Source organism: Xenopus tropicalis, chromosome 1 (assembly GCF_000004195.4).
Source record: "Xenopus tropicalis strain Nigerian chromosome 1, UCB_Xtro_10.0, whole genome shotgun sequence".
NCBI classification, from domain to species: Eukaryota; Metazoa; Chordata; class Amphibia; order Anura; family Pipidae; genus Xenopus; species Xenopus tropicalis.
This window is the reverse complement of record NC_030677.2, coordinates 113,718,223-113,741,282: the sequence shown is the minus strand read 5'-3', so window position 1 is coordinate 113,741,282 and position 23,060 is coordinate 113,718,223. Positions and strand designations below refer to the sequence as shown.

Sequence of the window (23,060 nt, the reverse complement as noted above, 5' to 3'; positions counted from 1 at the left end):
TTACAAGTGGAGAGATGCTGAACACACAATACCCCAGAAAATTGTGCCTTAGTAGTGAGGAGGAAATTCCTGCATGTAGTTGATCATATGATTTACTCTGCTATGCTTAACTGATAAAAATAAAGAATAATACTCTTTATCCCCTAGTAGTAGAAAGGTTAAAATTGCTTAATGTGCTTAAATGAAGACATTAAGAACTTATCAATACGAGGTTATAGGAATCTTAAACAGTAGTGATTAGTTATTTGCACTTTATCAAGAAGATTTTTTTTTTCATGTAAAATGATAAATATAAAGTACATAAACAGTTAATATATGTATTCTGGTCCTATAGTTTCTTGAAAATTATGAATGGTTGCCACACCTGCTTGTACTTTGATGCTGTGTGTGTCCCTCTAGAAATGATGTGTCAGGTTGTTCAGAAATCATTATTGCCCATCATGCTTAAGGGCTGTGACAGATGGGGAGATTAGTCGCCACTCGACAAATCTCCCTTGTTGCGGGCAACTTATCTCCCAAAAATGCCATTCCAGCGGCTAGAATGTAAATCGCCGGTGGGATGGCATACGCGGCGACGCGATTTGCTGAAGTCGCAGAAATTTCCTCTCAAGGCAACTTCCGCGACTTTGGCAAATTGCGTCGCCACATATGCCATCCGGCAATTTACAGTCTGTCTCTAATCTCCCCGTCTGTCACAGCCCTAATAGGCTGTTTTTAAACAAATGAATTGTATCTGAACTTTCTGTGTAATCTGGAAGCACCATTGACTAGTGGTAGTCTTCTGAATTCTGTTTACCTTCCCTGAGGTTAGACCTCTAGTCCTGAACGTCTTTCAACCCCTCCTCTAACTTGTCTGTTGCTGGCCATTCAACTAGACCTGTAATCTGAGCCAAGCTTTTGGGGATTGTCTTTGGGTCCATCTGTTATAGCCAGGATATCCGGATACAGTTAAAGGGACCGTACACAAATTGTTTAACACATCTGGATACATATGCCATGATCTTATAGTTTTATATTTATTTATTTTTTTAAGGGTAGTTTTTGAGACTGTAAGTAGATTTACTTTTTAGCTGTATTGTGTCTGACTATTGACCTCCAAGTATCTTCAGTCAATTGTGGCCATTGGTTTACAATTGACAGCAAGCCCTGGCTTTTCTTTGCTCTCAGGATATATTTTGAAATTTTAGTTTACTGTTGATAATGCCTTTTGTGTGGTCACCATTCAGCTAAAGTATAGCAGACTATTGGTGAATTGATATTGTACCTCTTCATTATCCAGTACTTGGCTGAAATCTTAGCAATTTCTTGGAGCTGTGGATACAAAATAAACAGTCAAACTTTTTTTGGCATGAAATGTAGAGATTATAAGAACCTGCTGCAACAGCCACCTGTCTAACTATCTTTCCCTGTGTTCCCACACTTTACACAGCCTGAAACTGATGAGTTTTTAGAATGGTGCACTTTTTTGAGTTTGTGTTGTTGCAGACTCATAAACCGCAATATAATCTTTTACTCGCTGGAGAGATTTCATGGATAAATGCTATCCACCAACAGGACTGAGCAGATGCATCTGGGTGTTCTACAATGTTGGTCTGTTTTCTAGTTGTTGGGCTGTTTTAGATCAAGATCCCTTGCAGGGTCCAACCTTTCTCACTAAATTAACCTCAGCTGATTTACAGGCAGAGTCCCGCAAGAGCAGTTAGGTCCCCGTGTCTAACAGCATAAGACTTAAAGCATTTGGATACCAAGGGTTAAACTAAATAGGAGCTAAAATGCTGTTGCAAACAGAGCACAGGGCAGCTAGGGAGTAGGCTTACTTAACAAAAGTCCACTGTTCTTAAATGTTTTAAAATGTATCAAAGTATAATTGACTTCATAAATCTGTAGCAGCATTTGTTGGTTATGTTCCTGGGGCTACTTGGCATTGGGGGAGAGTTGAAGGCTTTTTCCTGCTCCGTGCCTCAGTGTGTGTGTTTTTTATGGTTACAGTAGTCTTTTTTTTTTAATCATGCTGTTGTTGCGGGAGCTCCCTGTCCCCTCCCCTTTTTCCTCATGTATTGTTCAGAATTACTGTTAGAATGTTTTCCTTAAAGGTGTAAGTTACACTGGAACTTTTTTTTTCAGGAAGCTGTCAGCTTCTCCTTCTCCTTGTCTCGACAGGGGAGCTGCCATTTTGATCAGCAACACCCTTAACGGACATATCAGCAAATGACACCAAAATGGCAGAGCTTAACCCCTTCTGCTTTGGCAAGCAGCTGTAGGCTGGTTGATTCCCTAGGAGCTAGTATGTGTAACTGTGTCCCTCCTCCTCACACTGCTCCCGCTGCTGATTCACTCTGAAGATTCCTCTCCTTCCTAATGTGCATTTCAATTTGCAGCAATACCTGTTCCTGTTTGTTTTTTGTTTGTTGGTTTTTGTGTCTTCTTCCACACGTTTGGGCCCCAATTTATAAAATGGATACAAATATGGACTTGACAGTTGAAAGAATTCCTTTTAATTTAAAATCCAGATATTTAAGTCTTGTTTAATCCTCATAAAGATGCATTTTGTTTGCACTTCCCTCTTTTTGTTGTACAGTAGCACAGGTAAAGCCCTTGTGAAGGTGGGCTGGACTCTGTCCATAGTTATAAATGGCAATAGTTCATGCTGATTTGAGAATACATCCCTATGTGCAGTGTGACATTCTCAGCTTTTGTTTAGCAAAACTAACCATTACAAACTTTAACAACCTTTTTGCATATGCATACATTTTTTGCTCCTGTAATGTATCTATTACTTGTTAATCAGCATTACGGTTAAGATTCTGTAGGACAGAAAATGGTATACAGTCCTGCATTATAATTGGCACATGGTTATGCTAATGCTTACTGTACATGCATAGATAGTGGGCAGACAGGCAGTTTAGCCAATTTCAAATATAATGCCAGGTATATATCAGCATGATTTTTTCAATAGACTATCTACCAGTGCTTTTGGGTAACTTATAACAAACCAGTCTTTGAATTCAAAAATAAACCAAGCTTTCAGTGGAAAAAAATTGTCATAAAAAAAAAAAAATTTCATAGGCTTATCCTTTCATTGCAGTGGGTTTAAAATGAAGCTGGTTCAGATTCACTTTTATTGGGCAAAGTTTTTGTGCTGCCTAACTACTTGGACCTGCAGTCACTACAGGCATGATGAACAGATGTGGTTATAGAGTTCAGCACTGTTTTAAAATGAGTTCTAATTTAGACAGGTCAATTCATCCTGTGCCACTGCATTTTATATAATTTTGCATACATAACCACCTTTTGATTGCACCTCTGTAGGTGCAGAAATGTGCTGTATAGGTAAATGCATTTCAGCCACTGATTAGGATATTGGTATTTAAATGTCCCTAGACAACCTCTTTTTGTGCTGCCCAACAGTGCTAAATGGGCAAAAAGGAATTTGGGCCGCTGTTAAAGGAGGAAATAGTCATGTACTACTGGTGTCTGGTGGTCTGCAAATATGTGCAGCATCTGTATACAGACCCCCATATATTTTAACAATTAAAGACAGGTACTTGTGTGTGGTACAATTCAGGGAAATAAACCCTTTTTAACCTGCTTGCGTGTACCTATTAGGCGTTGAGAAATAATGTTTGCTTGCTTAATGTTAGGATTTAGTCTTAAATTTTTGGAAGGACATTATAGTGGCATATGTGGATTTTTTTTGGGGCTTACAAACTTACATTCTGGGGTCCATAGCTCATAAAAGCTCTTGGATGGGGGATTTTGCTACCTCTACTCAGCCCTGTGTGATATTACACTTGTGATCCTGCACAGTATGGCATTTACTTGGTAAATGCTAAAGTATATGGGATAATGCTCGTTGGATTGCCAAGAGGCTTTCCATGCCTTTTTATGCCTATATGTAGCTTAGACAATGTAATCATGCCCTGGGCCCGGTGCTTTTGTTACCAGAAACCTGCACCGTCTTGGGACACTTCTAAGTGAGCGCCACAGAGTTATTGTCTTTTTGGTTCTTTAATGGCCTCAGGCCGTCCCATGCACAGTAACGAAAAAACACAGCCTTTTGCTTAAAGTCCAGCTTTTCAATCCTATGCGCATGCACACCAAGTGCAAAAAGGAAGAAGCAGGAGGATCGCTCTGTGGTTTTTGGTGCATTTTACTAGCATTTGGCACCCCTTAGTGATTTAACCTTTCCTTCTCGTTTTAAGTATTTAAAAAAAAAAAAGTTGCAAATGTGTTAATGGGCCACAAAGTAGGAGTAATTGTTCATAAGGCCCTGTGACATTACCCTCTGTATGGGGTATAATAAACACATTGTTCTTTCTTCATTGAACTGCAGTGGTTTTATCTGTTTTCATGGAATTGCTTTACATCTTGTTAAAGATAGTCATTTCCTGAATATTCATTGCCTGTGTGTTTCAGAATGGTGTCGGTCACCAGCAGAGAGCACTGTTCTAGTAAGAAAAGCAATGCTCTCACTCTGTACCGGAATGCCAGAAGCAGCAGGCCTTCTCTGAAAGGGAGGGGGGGGGGGTTAAGGGAGGAACAGTCGAGTGTCAGTGTCACTGCAAGGGGTTAATGCCATTTGCAGCTTGTTGTGTAGAACCAGTTTAAACCGGTTTTTCAGAAAGTGCTTTTGTATCCCTAACAGCATCCTGGGAAAACAGTTGGGTCACATGGATATTTGTAATGTCAGTACATGGTACCATCTCGGGTCTCTCCCCACCTTTTTAAGCTCATAATTTAGTTCTGGGTATTTTAAAACATGAGAAACTGCTGAGGTATATTTTAAAACCAACCTCAAGTAAAAAAGGTTATCATAAGGGCATGCTATATCAACATCAGGATTTGGTTTATTAACTATAATAACACAACTATAATTTTTATTATTCCAAAATTCATTTGGTCTTGCTAAATATTGAACAATTTTCTGTATTTACTATATATAGCACCCCCTGTAAATGTAATCTTTTTCCTTTGACACTAGGCTGGCACTCCTATTTGCTTAAAAGTGTACTGTGTTGGGGTATTTTTCCTAAAGCACTGCACCTCCATTCCTGCCAATGACCTAGTAGAGCTCTTCTCTGTGTTGAGTGCATCTATGCAGTAGAGCAAAAATCCAAACTTTATCTTTTAAGTTTAGATTTTTACTCTACTGCAGGCAGTCCAAGACGGTGGAGGAGAGGATTGCAGGGACATAAGCAAAGATGGGGCACACTTCACACCTATACTGTTTTCCTGTATACACTAATCTCAACACTTTGTATTTCTGTGTCTCTGCTAGATTGGCACAATGACGGACGAAGCTTGCCGAACCAGGAGTCAGAAGCGGGCACTAGAACGAGAGGTGACACAGAACGACGTGGACACTAAAAAGATTAAGCTGGAAAAGGGAATGTTGGATATAAAAGAAGATGGGGATCTTTTATTAAAGACTGAGTCCAGTAAATTACCAGGGTTACTGAAGAGTGCAGAAGTAAAAGCTACCATTAAATTGGAGTTGCCCGCAGGAGATGAGCCAATGGATATGAGCACATCAAAAAGGTGATTGCAATGTATATTTAAAATGAGGGTATTTGTGCAGGTATGCTGAATTCTATTTGTATATTGCTATGTGCCTGTGCTAAAGTATTTTAAGAAAGTCTGTATCCTTCTCTAGTTCTGTCAGTCTGGAGGCATTAAGCACTGCATTTGTAGTAAATTTTGCTGGCAAGTAATGTAAAAAAGCCAAATGACTGTGCTAGGCTTGATCACTCTTGTTAATGGGTCAGTTATTAAGTGCTGTCAAGTAATTTTAGCCTCCTAGCACCATGGAAACTTGGGATAAGGAATTCTGGAGAAACACTATCTACTTTTTTTGAATCTTCGCAACAGCATGTTCATGTCATGATATTTATGATTGATTCCATACATATTGCTGGTCATGCTGTTCTTTCTTTCCCTTCAGTTCTCCTGAACATAAATCTTTGCAAGGTCTTGTTGTAGTAAGTAAAGACTTCTTGGCATATTTGCATAGCAGTTTACTTTGCTTGCTCATCAGTCGAAAGTCTTTCTCCTAGACTGCTATGGCTGCCCTTCATCAGTGATTTTAGGGCCACACTGACTTAATTTTCTAAACCGAGGGTATGTCCTTGTAGCTGACATGGAAAGTGTCCTGGTTATAGATTGTCTTCTGTATATTCCATGTTTGTTAAAAGTCCATTCTATTTTATTCATTGACATCCTTGAGCATGGAACTTCTTTGATCCTCTAGATAAGTGTTTCCCAACCAGTGCCTCGTGAGCAACATGTTGCTCACCAACCCCTTGGATGTTGCTCCCAGTGGCCTCAAAGCAAATACTTATTTTTAAATTCCTGCCTTAAATGCAATCGTTTGCACTCCCAGGAACCTTTTGCATGCTTGTGTTGCTCTTCAACTCTTTTTACATTTGAATGTGGCCATATTTTTCTTAGTTAAATTGACACCTTCCATCACAGAGAATGTAACCTCTCATTCTTTTAACTTCGTCGGGTAATGTCTAGTTGTAAAGATGACGCACTTTTTGTTTGACTGTTTTTCCTTCCTTCCTTGGCATTCTAGTTCACAATCCAACCAAATCCTGTTAGTTTTAGTCTGGGCATGACATTTATTTTTGCTTCTACATATCTCTTGTTGTGGTACAGGAACAACACACTTTTTCCATAGCATAACCTTAAACCCAGAAACATAGGTACTGTGTCATCAGAATTCTGTTGGATCTCTTGCTGACTGATGCTAATTTTGAATAGGAATGTACAGAAAGTATTCATCTTAACCAGTAACCAGTGTTATCTGTTGACTGAATCTGGTGTCCTTTTTATGATTCTAAAATCTACAACATATCTCTTCAGCGATTTTAATGATTGACTATTCAGTCCGAAAGTGTCATTGTCCACTCCATTTTTACTTTTTACTTTCTGACCCATAACATGATGTGTAAATGGTCTGTTTTTTTTTTTTTTTGACAGCTTTTTTCCAGGCACATCTTAAATGGCTTGTTCAGTTCAGTTTCGGGTAGAACACTAGAAATAAGGACTTTTTATATTATTATTGATAATATAACTTTTTATATTTAAAAAAACAAAAAAATAAAAAAAACAGTTCAACACTGTACAATGCACTGAGATGGCAGAGTGAATTATTTATGTAAGCAGTGTAATTTAGAAATAAATAGTACACTATAAAAATCATGACCAAATTCCTTTAACAAGTTTTGAATGGTTATTGTGCGCCATCTACTGGCTATAAGAAGTTGGTGCCATTCAAATGCTGTCTTGTATGTGGATATTAAATAAGTGAATTTTGTTTTTTAAAAGCTGCCTTGTAGTGTATTTTGTGTTTCAACTATTACTTTTGCAAAGCATAATTGGGACATTCTTGTAAACTATATGATAACTCCTCCTTATGTCTTAAAGACAAGCGGTTTATGTTCAGTATGTGCGCAGAGTGGGCATTGTAGTAAAACTATTATATCAATAGAGTTTAAAAGGAGGTCTTGCATTAGTCGCCTCCCTCTTTCCACTTTGGGTGCTTAAAACTATGAAACACATGGTGTGGGGTATAAGACAAAAAAAAGCGAGAAACATCAGGACATATGTGGTATATGTGAGACACTGTTGAATTAATGCATTGAAATCTTTGTAGGTGATCCATGGCTGCTGTATTGTATTATGTTTCTCTTGGTTATCCTTAAGAAATTGTCTGTGGCAGGATGACCCAAAGGATTGTGGCAAGGAATTGTGTTTAAAAGAATTATATATTTGGAGAGCCCTAGTTAGGGCAAACATAAACGAGCACAGCAGACTTTAAGATAAGGGGACTATTCAGAATTGGAGAACCCGTTTGGCTATTGGATTCCAAAAATTGAAAGTTCAAAAAGGGAACCTTTTTAAAGTGGCAAAAAATGGAATATTTGTGAATATTGCATTTTTAAGGTTTCTTGCAAGTGGTATTGGGATGTCATATAGTACAAAAATTTTATGTGGTATACATGTTTGAAAATATTTCTAGTTCAAGCTCAGGGAAAAATCAGGGTTCCCTCTTGCAGTTGTTTTTATGCTGATGATTATTACTTAGCCTCTTATTTAGGCCCTTTCTTATTCATTCTCCAGTTCCATTCAAGCCAGTGCCTAGTTGCTAGGGTAAATTGCAAACAATCTTTAGAGTAGTCAGGCATGTAAGTGTAAACCAACATATTTTAGCTACCTTCAAAGTCAAATGCTGCCTCATTTTTTATCCTGATTTTTCTGCTTTGGGATCAAAAACTTAAATGTGCTATGGCCATTGAAGTTTATACAAATGTGTAATGTATTCTGTTATTCCAGTGATCTGAAGAGAGAAAAGAGGGTTCCTTCCCCAGATGTTATTGTACTGTCCGATAATGAGCCTTCCAGCCCACGGATGAATGGATTAACAAAAGTTCCGAAAGAGCCCAGCTCTGAGACTTTCTTGGTAAGGAGATTTTTACACTTATAAGCTAATGATATCTAAACATGTGCCATGTAGATTAGAATTGACTATTTGTAGCATGGATTTAATTGCTGTTATTTTAAAAGTAGCTTCTGACCCCCATAATGTTTCTACCTAACCAGTAGCAGCTACTTACCTTTTGAAGGGCAATGTCACACAGGGCACGAGAAACCTCCTTTCCCATGGATGATGAAGTGCCTCACATTAGCTGCCCCTTTAGTTTTGTTTCAATCTCTGCATGTAAAATACATTGGATGCAACAATCCCTGGTTATTGCTGGAAGATGCAGAAGGGAAGAGATGTAGAAGAGCTGTATGTACATTATCATTTGGTAAAATTTGTTTGTTGCTGGGGAGCAGCAAAAGTTCATTGCAAGTTAATAACCAGTAGCTTTTCTGTAAAAAGCTTAACTCTTAAGACCTTTTTAACTGCTTTCCCCTTTAATGTCTCTTTATTCTTGTTTTGTTCTTGAGAGAGTTTAAACCTTCCGAAATAGAAGTTTTTTCAATTTTCCACCCCCCATATTTATCATAGGCATGTGTATGAAAGCACTCCAGCTTTGTGTTGTCTGTGTTTTTCAGTATTATTTCTTTCTGTAGCTAATGCGGAAAAGTAGTCCAGAGGAGAGGGAGCGGATGATAAAGCAGCTTAAAGAAGAGTTACGGTTAGAAGAAGCTAAGTTGGTGCTCTTAAAGAAGCTTCGGCAAAGCCAGATCCAAAAGGATACTGCCCCTCAGAAGGTACACATTGCAATGTGCAACAGTTGTTGTTTTTTTTTTTTTTTTTTTTTTAAATAATGTAATGTTTTTAAATTAAGTATCTCATGTCTATGCCTTCAAACCTTGCTTTTAATGCTAGGTGACCTCCCGTATTTCTGGCACGGTTATTCCTCCTCCTTTGGTACGAGGTGGGCAGCAGGCACCATCCAAGCAGTCAACACAGATAGTGATGCCTCCTCTAGTACGAGGGGCCCAGGTAAGCAGTGCATTTGATGTTTTTGTTTTATTTTTTTTAATTCTTCTCTTTACAAGAAGAGTACCACAGCACGTTGCAAAGAATGAGTTATATCTTTACAGTTTTTGTAGCTTTTACCACCACTGAAGCCACTTTGTCTGTGTTGGCAGGCATTCCGATAGAAAACCTAGAATACTGATAATTTTCTTTTAAAAAAATTGGGTTAAAAAAAATCTTTAGATTAGGGGATATTGATCAATTTACTAAAATGCATGCTTTTTTTTTTTTCTACCCGCTGGAATCACTGACTGACTGATATTTATATTGATTTTTATCATCATAATCCTTTATTCGTATTAATCTTAGCCCCTTCAACTACTTCTGCATATTATCAACATTTGTCAGTCAAAAGATAAACCTAGATTATTTACATAAAGCCATGTAAAAGTAAATATTTCTTAACATGTTAGTCATCCACTTTTTCCTTACATATTTTAAAAATTTGTTGATCTGAGTGACCCTGCTGTTAATGAGTATTAATTAGTTAAATAACATTCATGTTCAGCAGTAAAACAGTCATTTTGTGGATAAATAGCAGAGTTCTTGCTTCGTTTTACTAGCTAACTACTTCTTGATTTTGGCTCCTGTCAGAAGGACGTAAGGTTTTTTGTTTTTTTTTTTTACTTTTAGATATTCTAACCGATATAGATAAAGGAGCTCTAAATTAATTTCAGTCCCTTAAGTTTGGCCTATGAGATGGAAGTTAGTAGAGGGATTGTTTTGCCCCCCCCAAACCCCACCATTACAGTAACACATCTTTGTTTAGTTGATCTGTAGCTGTATCTCAATCTGTTACCTTTTTCACTGTTGTTTTTCATTTCATTATTTTCTCCCACCCTTTCTTGTACCCTCCCTCCTATTGTCAGCCCATCTCTGTCTCTCCTCAGCAGATTCATAACATTAGACAGCATCCAAGTACAGGGCCCCCTCCACTGCTTTTGGCACCACGGGCATCTGTACCCAGCGTCCAGATGCAGGGTCAGAGAATCATCCAGCAAGGCTTAATCCGTGTGGCAAACGTTGCAAACACAAACCTGTTAGTCAACATCCCACAGGTGGGTTACGTCATTTGGTGATGTGTGCATATGTATATGTTTGAAGTTTTGTAAATCCTTTTAAATTTGTAATATTTCTGCACAAATATGACCTAAAAGTGATCTGTTTTTCTGTTTCAATAGATTTGTATGGTAATTTTTTTTTCAATAGTTTCAGAGTGAAAAAATCAATTTCCACCTTTCAAGATCAATTTTAATTTATAGCTTTGGAGAGCAGAGCTCTACGGGCTTCTCTTTAAATTTACCACTGCCTGTGGTAGGCCATGCTACCATTGAAACAGAAATGTATAGTTTATGGTTGGACTATCCTATAGTTATCCTATAGGTGGCAAGTCCTACATCTAATAAAGAGAACCCCATTAAATGATTGTGTGAAAAACCTTGTTCTCTTTAGTTATTGATGAAAATGATACTCCAAAAAACAGTCTATTTAAAAATGTACAGAACTATTTCCAAGGGGTTAAGACCCCACCAGTCTTGTGTGGCACACCCATTTGGAGGCAGTATCTTGATTTAGACCTACTTTGCTGCCTTTAGAGGAGAATTGCATGCTATTGTTGATGTAACCATGAATTCTTAATTGTGTTGGAAAATTCTGCCAAAAAATGTCAGGGTATCTGTGAACTGAAGTTCAAGGGAGTTGCAGTAAGACAAGCCCAAATACTAAACAGCATGGTTAAAGCACACACACACATGTATTTTCAAATTATGTTCCTCAATAAGTTATTGAACGATCTTTGTATTTTGACCAATGTTTTAACTGGGTCTTCATTATCTAATCCTAGGACACGTGAAAAGAACGGTTGCCTTTTAAGTCATATTTATGCAGAATTATTAATAATGTAAAAGAGATCTCAACTACACACACTAAATGTGTGTGTGTATAATATATATATATATATATATAATATATATATATATATATATATATATTTTGTCACCTTCATAAATATATTACCTCAGCCTAACTAGGCATGAATTTCACTTGCTGAAGGCAAAGCAGATGTCCATTGGTTCTTGATTTCAGGCATTTATTGACTGCAAAGGATTTTCAAAAAATAATGAAAATTGGCGTATTTATAGTGCTAAACTTGCCTTCAGGCTGGGCATCATGGAATATCTAAAATAACAAATTGACCTTCACCCCAGATACCCTTTACATTGGGCCCTTCTTCCATATTGTTTAGTTCCTCTAAAGGGTCCTGTCAAAGTATTTTAGAAACTTCCCTAGATAAAGTCAAGAAATTCTAGTCTGCTAAAAAAAAAAAAAAATGTTAAGCTTGATCTGTTGATATTTGATTTTGAACTGGCTTAATTTTGTGGAGTGATTATTTCATGTTAGTATCCTTATTCTTAACATGCAGTAGTTTGCCACCATCTGCATAGTCTGCAGCTCTTTATATAGAGTGTACACCTTTTGAGGGACACGTAAACCCTACATTTTCCTACCATGTATATAAGGCACATGTCTCCTACCCAAACCACATCATTTGTACTACATAGATATCCCCTCTGTTCGTCAGCGGCTTCACATTTTTCTAAAACAAATAGTAGCTTTCACCTGGTGGCCCTTTTCCCTCTAAAATCAGTGATATTTACATCTGCAAACAGCATATATACTGTAAAGCTCATCAAGAATACAGGGAACACAGGGAGAACTTACTTTAATAAATAGTTCCGCTTGGATAGAGCAGTGGTTAAGCTGAGCCCGAAAGAGGAGGTTAGGAGAAAAAATAGGAGCAAAGAGCTAGAGCAGAGGTTTTTTTGGAAACCAAAAATGCCATCTCTTCATTGGCTGCTCGACTGAGAAACAGGATGCTCAGTAGCCAACAGCCAGAGTAATTGCCTGAGGTGGGTGAGTGGATTAGAGGAGGAGAAGGACGTCTAAGTGATTAAGGGGATGCTGCAGCCTTTTTGTATGTGTATATATATATATATTTTGGGATTATTAAGATAATAGATAAATACAAAGTACAACAATAAATACAGATAGATACAAGATAAATACAGTTGCAATAAGTTAAGACCCAAGAGGATCGAGGTCCCTGCCCCGTAGAGCTTTCAATCTATATGGGAGGGTAACTTACAGACGCAAATAGAAAAATGTGGGTGACTCTACAATATAAGGTTATTAACCTTTTGGAAAACAGGAGTGTCTGTTTTTTAAAGATTTCAAAGAGGCTGTTCACGGATTAAAATGAAAAACATGCACCACTGTCAGGAGCCAGTTAACCTGTAGTTACACTACACTACTTTTGCCCTCTTTTTTGATAATTTTTTTTTAGTTAAGAGTATTTAACCGCAATGCAAACATATTACACATAAGAGACATAATATCCATATTTGCCTTTGCTATTTAATCAAATGCTAGGTATCAGACTGTTTCTTTATGATTCTTACTTAACTTTGTGTCTTGCAGGCATCTCCAACATCTTTAAAAGGATCAGCAGGTACAGCCACCAGCATCTCAAGCGCCAACTCTAATGACTCTCCTGCCAGCCGACAAGCAGCAGCCAAGCTGGCCCTCCGCAAACAGCTGGAGAAGACTTTGTTAGAAATTCCTCCCCCTAAGCCACCAGCTCCAGAGCTCAACTTTCTGCCGAGTGCAGCTAACAACGAGTTCATCTACCTAGTGGGATTAGAGGAGGTTGTACAAAATCTGCTAGAATCTCAAGGTGAGTAGGATATGTAGTCATAAATGAGTGCAGATCTTGACATGCCTGGCCTAGGTAGAAAAATATACCTTAACAGTCACCAAAAGTAAGTTAGCGTGTAGGTCTGAGTACAGTGGCTTAACCTTGCTAAATATATAAAGCATATTATAAAATAAAATATTTACATTAGGCTACTGTATGTATAACCAACTGTTTTAACCACTGCAATGCATTATCAGAAACAAATGGAAAAAGTTAACCCCCCCTCCCATCTGAACAAGTTTTAAAGAGTGAGAAGCAAGAAAGTCTGAGGTAGAATACACTCACCACATGTAGGAGGCTTTAATACAGTGGTTCTCAACCTTCCTAATGCCGTGACCCTTTAATACAGTTCCTCATGTTGTGGTGACCCCCAACCATAAAATTATTCCTAAGACCATTGGAAATATGTGTTTTCTGATGGTCTCAGGCGACCCCTGTGAAAGGGTCGTTCGACCCCCAAAGGGGTCCCGACCCACAGGTTGAGAACCGCTGCTTTAATAGTATTGAAAAATTTACCATGTTTATGCTACGTGTTTTAAGTCCTGATTTTGACTTCTGTATATCATAATCCTTAGGTAAAATTTCTCAAGCACCCTCATCCCATGAACCTTATATATGTGCCCAGTGCAAGACTGACTTCACTAGCCGCTGGAGACAAGAGAAGAATGGTACCATCATGTGTGAAGTTTGCATGTCCTCTAACCAAAAGAAAACTCTTAAAGCTGAGCACACAAACCGACTGAAGGCTGCCTTTGTTAAGGCCCTGCAGCAGGAGCAGGAGATTGAACAGAGGATATTACAACAGAGCTCCTCTCCTGCACAGTCTAAGGCAGATCATTCTGTGCAGCACCACTCCTTGAAACAGGTATATTAACTGAGATGAGAAAAAAACATTAAGCTATCACTGCATTTGATTAGGTATTTTGCCCCCCTACTTCCACTGACTGAGCTTTATATGATAAGCTTCTGTGTTTTCCCTAGATGTACATTCTATGAGGTGTTATGTAATAGGCATAAAGGCCATTCACTGTCTGATACTCTCCATTCCAGTCAAACTGGATGGGCATTAACTTATGCTTTAATCTTCCTGCTCTTTTAGAGTCCTACCCCAATATCACGTGGACTATCAGGGACCACACGAGGCATCTTGCACACGTTCCCCCCTACGACCAAGCTGCCTAATGCAGGCACTCTTGCTAATCGGGCAGGAAAACCAGGAGATCGTTCTCTGAACAAGAGTAACATGACAGGAAACTGGAAGAAAAGCCCTATCAATGCAGGTAGGTGTCTTCAAATACTGCTTTGCCAGATTCAGCTTTGCACAGTGTCTGTATGTTGTAAATCAAATTTTATATTTTAATTGTAAGATTTTTGTTTTCTATGATAGATTAAAAAGGGCCTCCTTAGGATAATGTGAGCCCTGAAATTTACCATTATTACTGAAACATACTGACTATTCTGACTTTTTCCATATTTCAAAACGGGGTCGCTGACCCTGGCAGCCAAAAAAAACGGTGCTCTTTTAAAGCTAAAATTTCATTGTTACTTTTTATTACTTACCTTTCTATTCAGACTCTTCCACTGCATATTCCAGTTTTTCATTCAAATCACTGCCTGGTTGCTAGGGTAATTTTTGGACCCTTGCAACCATATAACTTCTTAAAATTCCTGAAACTAAAGAGTTGCTTGAAGGGGAACAATCATGAAACCTGTTTTTATAATAAATGAAAATATTTATTATTATTATTAAAGCGGCCTCCCATCCCCCACTCCAGAATCTCTAGCTCCCTGGTCTGTGTCAGTGATGCAGAAATGTGTGAGTGACAGAGCAGAGTGAAAGCTGATTTGCTGTGGCATGTCATGAGGCCACACCCCTCAACAGCAAACACGGGGAAAGTAAAGGAGTGGAGCCAGGCTGGGTGCTGATGAAGCTGCATTTGTACATATAACAGTAAAGCAGGTTGTTGTTTTTATCCTCAAATACACAGTACTTCAGGCTCTTCTGCATTTGGGTTTTGTACTGCTCACCCACAGGCTTACTTCAGCTGCCAGCCTCCTGCAATTTCCAAATACAGATACAAATCTTACTTCAGTAGCCAGATACAGTTGTAACAACTTTTTTTTTTTTTTAATAAAAAAAAAAAGACTTCCTCTGTAACAGTGACGACATTTGCAGAAATATTACAGACCTCTTCACAGGCAACTGTGTGTGTGTGTGTGTGTGTACAGGTACATAGATTCCTGTATGTTGGATTCACGGACACCTCTGTCTTTCAGTCTCGAGCTCTTCTGTAGACTGACGTAGCTAGGCTTTCAGGTTTCTTGATTGGCCAGCTGAGTCTAGTCAGGCCCACCTAGTCAGTCTGTAGCATTTAAGCTTAGGCTAATGCCACAGGTAGCGTATGTAGCATATTTTTAGTAAGCCGAAAACAGTTTGACGAGAAACTCTACATATGCTTAACAATCCTCATACCTGTGCCTGCACCCGAATGAATTGAATATGCTAGGGAGCAGGCACATGTAGGGGATATCCACCAAAAAACACTCTGCAGATATCTGCTCCATGCGCTTGCACCCGAGCATAATCAATGCTTTTGTGTGCAGGCACAGGTAGGAGGATTTTTAAGTGTAGGGGCGTATTCTCTGCAAGTGGTTTCCGGCTTTCCGAGAATACACTACGTGTGGCATTAGCCTAAAGGTGGCCATACACGAGGCGATTTCGCTCGTGTGCGATGAACGATTATATCGACAAACGATCGTATGGCGATCGAGTTCCCATACGATATGCCATCCACGGGCAACGATAATTCGGGAAAGATTTTGTCGCATCATTATCGTAAAATATGTACGATCGTACATCTACGTACGATCGAATGTCGTTGACTTCCGCTGCTGGCAATCGTGACATGCGCAGAGAACAATTGTTGAAAGACAAATGTCTGACACTCACACCAACTGGCAGATTTTATCGTTAAACGACCAAAATTTTTAAACCTGGCCGATCGATTTTGGGGACGATAATGTCGGCTCGTTTAGTGGGCCGACGATCGTTCGTACACCACCAACTATACGATAACTTAACGATAGCATCGGATCGTTCGGGAATCGGTCGTTTGTAAGTAAAAAATCGGTCCGTGTATGGCCACCTTAACTCTACATGGACTGGCTATAGCATTCTTAAGATATGGCCAAATATTCTTTTTGATTACATTAGCTTGCATACATACAAAGTGACTACAATGCTATGGCATAAACAGTAGTGCAAGTTACTGTTTCTACAACATTTATCTATAAGTTATAGAAAAGGCAAACTATAGTTTTATGGGACTGTGCCCAGTGGATGCCCTAGAGTTGTTTAATTACAACTCCTCCATCACCTGCTAACTCACTTGTTGGCAGGTGAGAAAGACAAAGTGTCAGACATGTAAGGGTGGGTTGGGTTGAATTTTTAGACCTTCTTCAAAGTCTTTTCCATGTTTTCTATCAGATAGGAAAGATGGGCAGGTGAGGGTTAAACTTTAGATATTGGGTAATAATGGTTGGACCCTCCCACTCCTCACTTCAGAACACAAGCTGCCTGTCAGTATTGAGCCAACTTAAGCAGATTTCCATTCATGATAGTTCCCCTTTAATAATTTAAAAACCACAAATAATAAAAAACGGAGACTAATGGCAAATTGTTTTAGAATAGAAATCTCTACAAAATACTAAAAGTTAATATAAAGGTGTACAACCTCAGTAAGCTTCAAACAGTAACAAACTGGGTTAGCTTCAACCATTCAGTCTGTAAAACATTTTCTCATGGGCACCCCCTGGAGCACCTCTAAGTCTGCACATCTTTAAGAACACCAGGGCAGGGTTTAAGTACAGGGCTGCCTTGTACCAAGGGTCATAGTAAGGTTACATCTAGATGCAGTCTAGAGGAGCTGTATAGTAGATAGCTGATAAGTGTTTCTAACATACCGTATATACTCTAGTATAAGCCGATCCGAATATAAGCCAAGGTACCTAATTTTACCTAAAAAACTGGAAAAACTTATTGACTCGAGTATAAGCCTAGGGTGGGAAATGCAGCAGCTACTAATAAGTTTTTTTTTTTTTTTTTTTTATAACTGTCAGGCAAGTTTGGGAAGGCTAAGGAAGCTGCCATACTAAGTAATGATTGTAATGATGATAAAATTGAAATCCAAGCAACTGGCAGTTGCCCCAGTGTCCTGCTGAGGGTACCATATATGCGGATTCCCAAATCAGTGCCTGCTGCCTCTTCCATTGGCTTGGCCTGTGAGTAAAGCACACTGTGTTCTGCATGTGAGCCACTAAGTGGCAGCATTGTGTGCTAGAAAATATTGGCCTCTTAACTCTTAACAGTTAACTTACTCCTTGTCCTTCAGCCTGCTGTAAAGATGTTCCATATGGGATCTGCAGAGGCAGCAGCGCTGTGTGTGCTCCTTCATATGTGCTTCCTTTGCATGAAACCGGCGAAAATATTGTCCTCTTAACTCTATAGATGTTCCAAATGGGATCTACAGAGGCAGCAGCGCTGTGTGCGAAAATATTGGCCTCTTAACTCTGAAGATGTTCCAAATGGGATCTGCAGAGGCAGCAGCGCTGTTTGCAAAAATATTGGCCTCTTAACTCTGAAGATGTTCCAAATGGGATCTGCAGAGGCAGCAATGCTGTGTGCGCGCTGGATACGCTTCCTTTACATGAAGCCGGCTAGCGTGTGCGTTTTCATATGTGATCGCCGACTTCATATGGGATCTACAGAGGCAGCACGTCCGCCCGTCCTTCCACTAGGGGTGGGGGTGCTTCTTCAAATCCATGTACTCGAGTATAAGCCGAGGGTGACTTTTTCAGCACGTTTTTTGTGCTGAAAAACTCTGCTTATACTAGAGTATATATGGTATTACTGGTTTTTGCAGAAGCATAGATTACTTTTAAAGGCTTCCAGGGTCAAATGTGTTCAAATAAACACCTTGCCTCCATTAGCAGTTTTTTTTTTTATTTTGTGTGCCCTTTTTGATTAAAGGTTTTTTCCAACTTCCCTTGCTATTAGGTTGGTGCTGACACAGTTTTTATGAGAGTGATCTAGAGGCTGCAGGAGTGTTTGTGGGTACTTCTATGCTGGCTTATAATGTTAGGACACTAAAGGAATACAAAAAAAAATGTTTATATTTGTGCCTTGAACCCCTGCTGTATCTGTTTGTAACAGTGACTTTGAAACACATACATATGCACTGTTGCTATTCTGTTATTCAGAGAGCCTGGCACTAATGACACATGGGTCACTTTTTTGTATTTTAGCTGGTAGAAAAATTCCTGAAGCCACCAGTGCCACTTCCTGTTGATGTTAATTGAAAATGCCTGATATGGCAACTATAGATGGTTATTCCTCAAATACACAATAGCATTTTAAAAAACCATGTTCACTAGCCGCTTTAGGCAGCTTTCACTAGGGCCCATAGTACACTGGGAATTTTGTCTGAGTGGTCAAGGCAGCTAAAATGCCCCATGTTGCTTACAGGCAACAAGCACCCAAAATACATTTTGAATTGCTCTTTAAGTTCTCACAGGAAGCAATTCAATGTTATTTTCAGCTACATAGTTGCCTGTTAGGAGTAAGAAATCTTCAGGATAACCATGTGCCCTGTCTGCCATTGACCTTGTGAATGGGATGGCTTTTCTTCCAGCATGTGTGGTTAGCACAAAGCAGAGGAGTGTTAAATACAGCACAGGAATATGGATCAGTTAAAGAAGAAGGAAAGGCTAAATCACTTGGGGGTGCAAAAATGTTAGCCACCCCCAAGTTACTTTAATCTCTTACCTTTTACGCAGGGCTGGTGCCCCTGTTAGGAGAAAACCGCGTCAGCCCTGGGCCGGCGCATGCGCTGTAGAGAGAGAAAGCCGACTTTTTTGTTTAAGTTCGGCTTTTCACTCTACTGCGCTTGCGCAAGCACAAGAAGACAGTAGCAGGAAGAGGAGATGCTCCCTGCAGGTACCCAGGGCTGGTGCTGTTTTCTCCTAACAGGGGCACCAGCCCGGAGTAAAAGGTAAGAGATTAAAGTCACAGGGGGTGCCTAACATTTCGGCACCAAGTGGCTTAGCTTTTCCTTCTCCTTTAAGGCAGCTGAATCCTTAAGAGCCTCCTTATGACTTTTCTCAACAGTAGTTGTCATACATTATACCTGAGATTCAAACATTAGCTCTATTAGTTATGGACCAAATTGACTATTTTTAGATTCAGTCGAACCCTGAATCGTCTAAATCTGAATTCTAATTTGTATATGTGAATCAGGCTAATGAATGGTTAAGTAGAAGCACACTCCTTGTGCTTAATTTTTTTTTACTTCCACGTTCATGTGACCAAAAGTAAGTAAGTAGAGTTTTATTGTCATCCCAACAATATACTTACAATTACACAGTGGGGACGAAATATCGTCCTGAATCAAAAAAGGTGCAATACATAACTATAATTACTATAATAATAGAAAATAAAATTAAATTAAATTAAAAAAAAAAAAAATCGCAGAACTGTGTAACACAAAATCAGTGCAGTGGTAAGGTAAAATGACTAAATGAATAAGCAGTACAGTACAAAAATAGTGTAATATTATAATTATTGGAAAGGGGTAAGCAGCATTATAAACATTGTGTTTTTTCTTCCTTTCAATTATGCAATACAATAAATGTGCAATGTGCAAGTTTATGCATAAATTTGATAATATTCAAATAATTATGAATGTAAACATACACACTTATAACTATATTAAATAAAAGAAAAGTGTTATATACAATGTTATGTAGTCCAGAGAAGGTGTGGAGGAGGGCAGCATGTGATTTTAAGGATTCGAGTTTGGTTCGGACAGATCTGAACCCTGCCAAAAAAGGCCAAATCCCCAACATTATCCTGGATTTGGTACATCCCTTCTTTTATATGCTTTATAGGATTGTAAATCCTAAACGGGATAAGCAGAGTGAAATAAAATGCTGTGTAAATATGTTGATGCTATCATAAGGGTAATAATGAGAGTGAAAAATTTTATGCAAAATAGATTTTGCCATAACATTGAGAATTTTAAATCAGTGGTTTGTATATGCTTGGTACTTTGGCATATCCAGGATATAGGTGTATTAGCTATTGGTAAAAGCATGTCCTAGTTTCTTTATATGTCTAGAAATGTGCTTGATCAGCCAAATCATAACATGCAGTGTTGCCTTTCTGCTTTCTTTGTTGTACCTGTTTCTTATTGGGCTTATGTTTTATTTCTTACAGGAGGAACTTTAGCTTTTGTAAACCCCGGCCTCGCCATGCACAAATCAGCAGCTGTGGACCGCCAACGGGAATACCTCTTGGATATGATTCCTTCTCGTTCAATCACCCAATCCTCTACATGGAAATAATGAATAACACCCTTGGGTGTGACCGAAATACCAGGCAAAATACGCAAACCTTAAGAACGTGTGAGATACAAAAAAAAGACTGTTTTGTACACTGTCCTTCACTTGTGGCTTTTTGGTGAAGGATATTCCTGTCCTACAAACCCCCTCCTCTGATCTTTGTGTACCACTAATTCTTCTGTAGATGGCAGGCTGAATAGCAGCATCTAAGAAGAGGTGCCTGGGGTACAGGGTTCTCAGTGGAGGAGCATACAGGAAGATTGTGACACCATTTTTATCTTTCAGATCTGATTGGACTGTCCAGCAACTTGAAATCTCACAATTATTGTCATATATATATTTTTGTTTTATCCTACTTTTATTTTTAATGTTTCAGTTCTCGCACCCTCAAACATTTCCTTCGGTTTCTCTGCTTCCAGGTGAATGTTCCCAAATTAAGTCACCAAAAAATGTGCTTTATCATGCCGAAACACCTTCAGAGGTTTTTTGAATTCTTCATGTTCCTTGAGTGACTGAGGGTGTTACTGGATTTTTTTTTTTTTTCTGCATGGTTAAATAATCAGGTCCACTTCTGGTTCTGGAGCAATCAGTCCAGACGGAACTAAAGCATTTGTTGATCACAACAAATATAGATAAGATATAAATATATATATATGAATATATGTATGAAGTTTATACCCCACACTAGCCCTTTGAACTTTGCAGACAAATGGATTGCTACACTTGCAGAAAGATGTTACGGTCAAAAGAGGCCATAAATTATTTCCTCTAAAACCCCTTTAGCTTGCTTTTTATTGGACTGAAGTTTGTGAAGGGCTAGAGGACATGGTGGTGGAGGGGAGCTAGTTCCCTGTTCAACTTTTTATGCTGCATTAATTCAGAGTTCAGTTTTCACAATCTCGTAACCTGTACAGATCTGCCTGATCCTTCCAATGGCTTTGTAGAACAATATATTGCTCCTCCTCTCATAATGGGAGACCAGCGCAAACAGTCTTCTAATTAGCGCTCTCCTCCCCCCAGGCGATAAACTGGGTATCATTGCACTCTCCTGTTCATTTGCTTAAAATCCTTTCTTTCTGCAAAGTTATGTTGCTATTTAAGGCTGTGGGAGGAAGAGGATTGGAACAACAATGACGGAAACATACATGTTAAATCCTTTCCCTCTTACAAAAAATAATGTTCATTTTAATCCTTTCTGTTGTGTGGATATAAATGTTTAGATAATTTTTGATATATACAGTTGCTTAGGGTTTAGTGTTTTTTTTTTTCTCCTTCTCTCCTCCTCCTTATTTGCTAGGGGGAGGCTTTATTTTCTGTTGTATAAAAAAAAAACAAAAAAAAAAAACCTAGAATTTAAACTTGACTTTTTTGCGTGTATGATAAGTTAGAAGGGGTGAAAATTATATATTTTTTCCATTCCAAAACAAGGAGGGCTATTTCCAGGGGAAAGTGTAAATGGCTGCAATAAGTATTTTTTATCCTAGGAATGCTGTGCATGCTATGGCATCAACGCATACCCCTAGAGCAATCCCTGTTTTTATTTGCCCTCAGTAAGGTACCCAGAAATTGTAATGGATTTTGTAATATCTGTTATCACAGTGTTTTGTGAATTTCTGAGTGCTTTATTGAATTGTAGCTGGCCATTATTTTTTTGAATTCATGAACATATGTATGCACAAGTGCATTGCTAGTGGTACATCTTGTTTCATGCCTTCTTTGTATGTATTCATAAATATTTATGCCCTCATATTTGTAAAATAACACATTGTGGTCAGAGGACCTATGGAGAGCTTCCAGGTAGCTGCAGCCAGCAACTTTTTCAGTCTTTTAAAGGCTGCTGGCTGCTTTTTTGTTTCCTTACCTTATCCCTCGGGCCTGCAAGCTGATTACAGATTTTTTGTTTTGTTTTGTTTTTTTAAATAAAGGTAATTGCAGCATCTTCAAATCCCTTAACATGTTTCTCTCCACCTCATCACCTCTTTCAGGGAAGAGGACACAGTGCATTTTTTTTTATTGCACTTCTAGCTTTAGGGGTACAGCTATTTAGACTCCTTGGGGGAAAATAATTGTGTGTGCCTGCTGGAGTGTGTGGGAGGCTGGTATGCCCCATCACTGATAGAACTAGCCATTTCTATTTAATCACACTGGCCAGAAAAAAAGCATTTCTGAATAATATTAATAAATAACTAAGCCAACTTAAATCATGTCTGTGTATTTATATTGGAGCGATCGGAGACTGAAAAATTACTCAAAGGTATAGGATCTAATATTCAGAATGCTTGGTACCTAGTTTTCCACATAAGGGATCTTTCTGTAATTTGGATCACCAAAACTTTAAGGGGTTGTTTTACCTTTGAGTTAGTTTTCGTATTATGTAGAGCAAAATGTAAAGAGTTGAGCTTGGAGCAACACAAG

General features: G+C 38.7%; 1 protein-coding gene across 6 annotated transcripts in view; it reads left to right on the top strand.

Annotated features, from left to right (window-relative positions):
* gatad2a (GATA zinc finger domain containing 2A) overlaps window positions 1-22,846 on the top strand; it is a 40,697-nt gene extending 17,851 nt beyond the window's left edge. For 3 of the 6 annotated variants that reach the window (XM_031900126.1, XM_012962920.3, XM_012962905.3), the window contains exons 2-10: window positions 5,279-5,538; window positions 8,338-8,464; window positions 9,082-9,222; window positions 9,341-9,457; window positions 10,363-10,551; window positions 12,971-13,226; window positions 13,823-14,112; window positions 14,347-14,527; window positions 20,521-22,846. In XM_031900126.1, coding sequence (XP_031755986.1) covers window positions 5,288-5,538; window positions 8,338-8,464; window positions 9,082-9,222; window positions 9,341-9,457; window positions 10,363-10,551; window positions 12,971-13,226; window positions 13,823-14,112; window positions 14,347-14,527; window positions 20,521-20,648 — 1,680 coding nt within the window. In that variant the 5' untranslated portion in view covers window positions 5,279-5,287 and the 3' untranslated portion in view covers window positions 20,649-22,846. 6 annotated transcript variants of the gene reach the window in all.
* The last annotated feature ends 214 nt before the right edge of the window (window positions 22,847-23,060 follow it).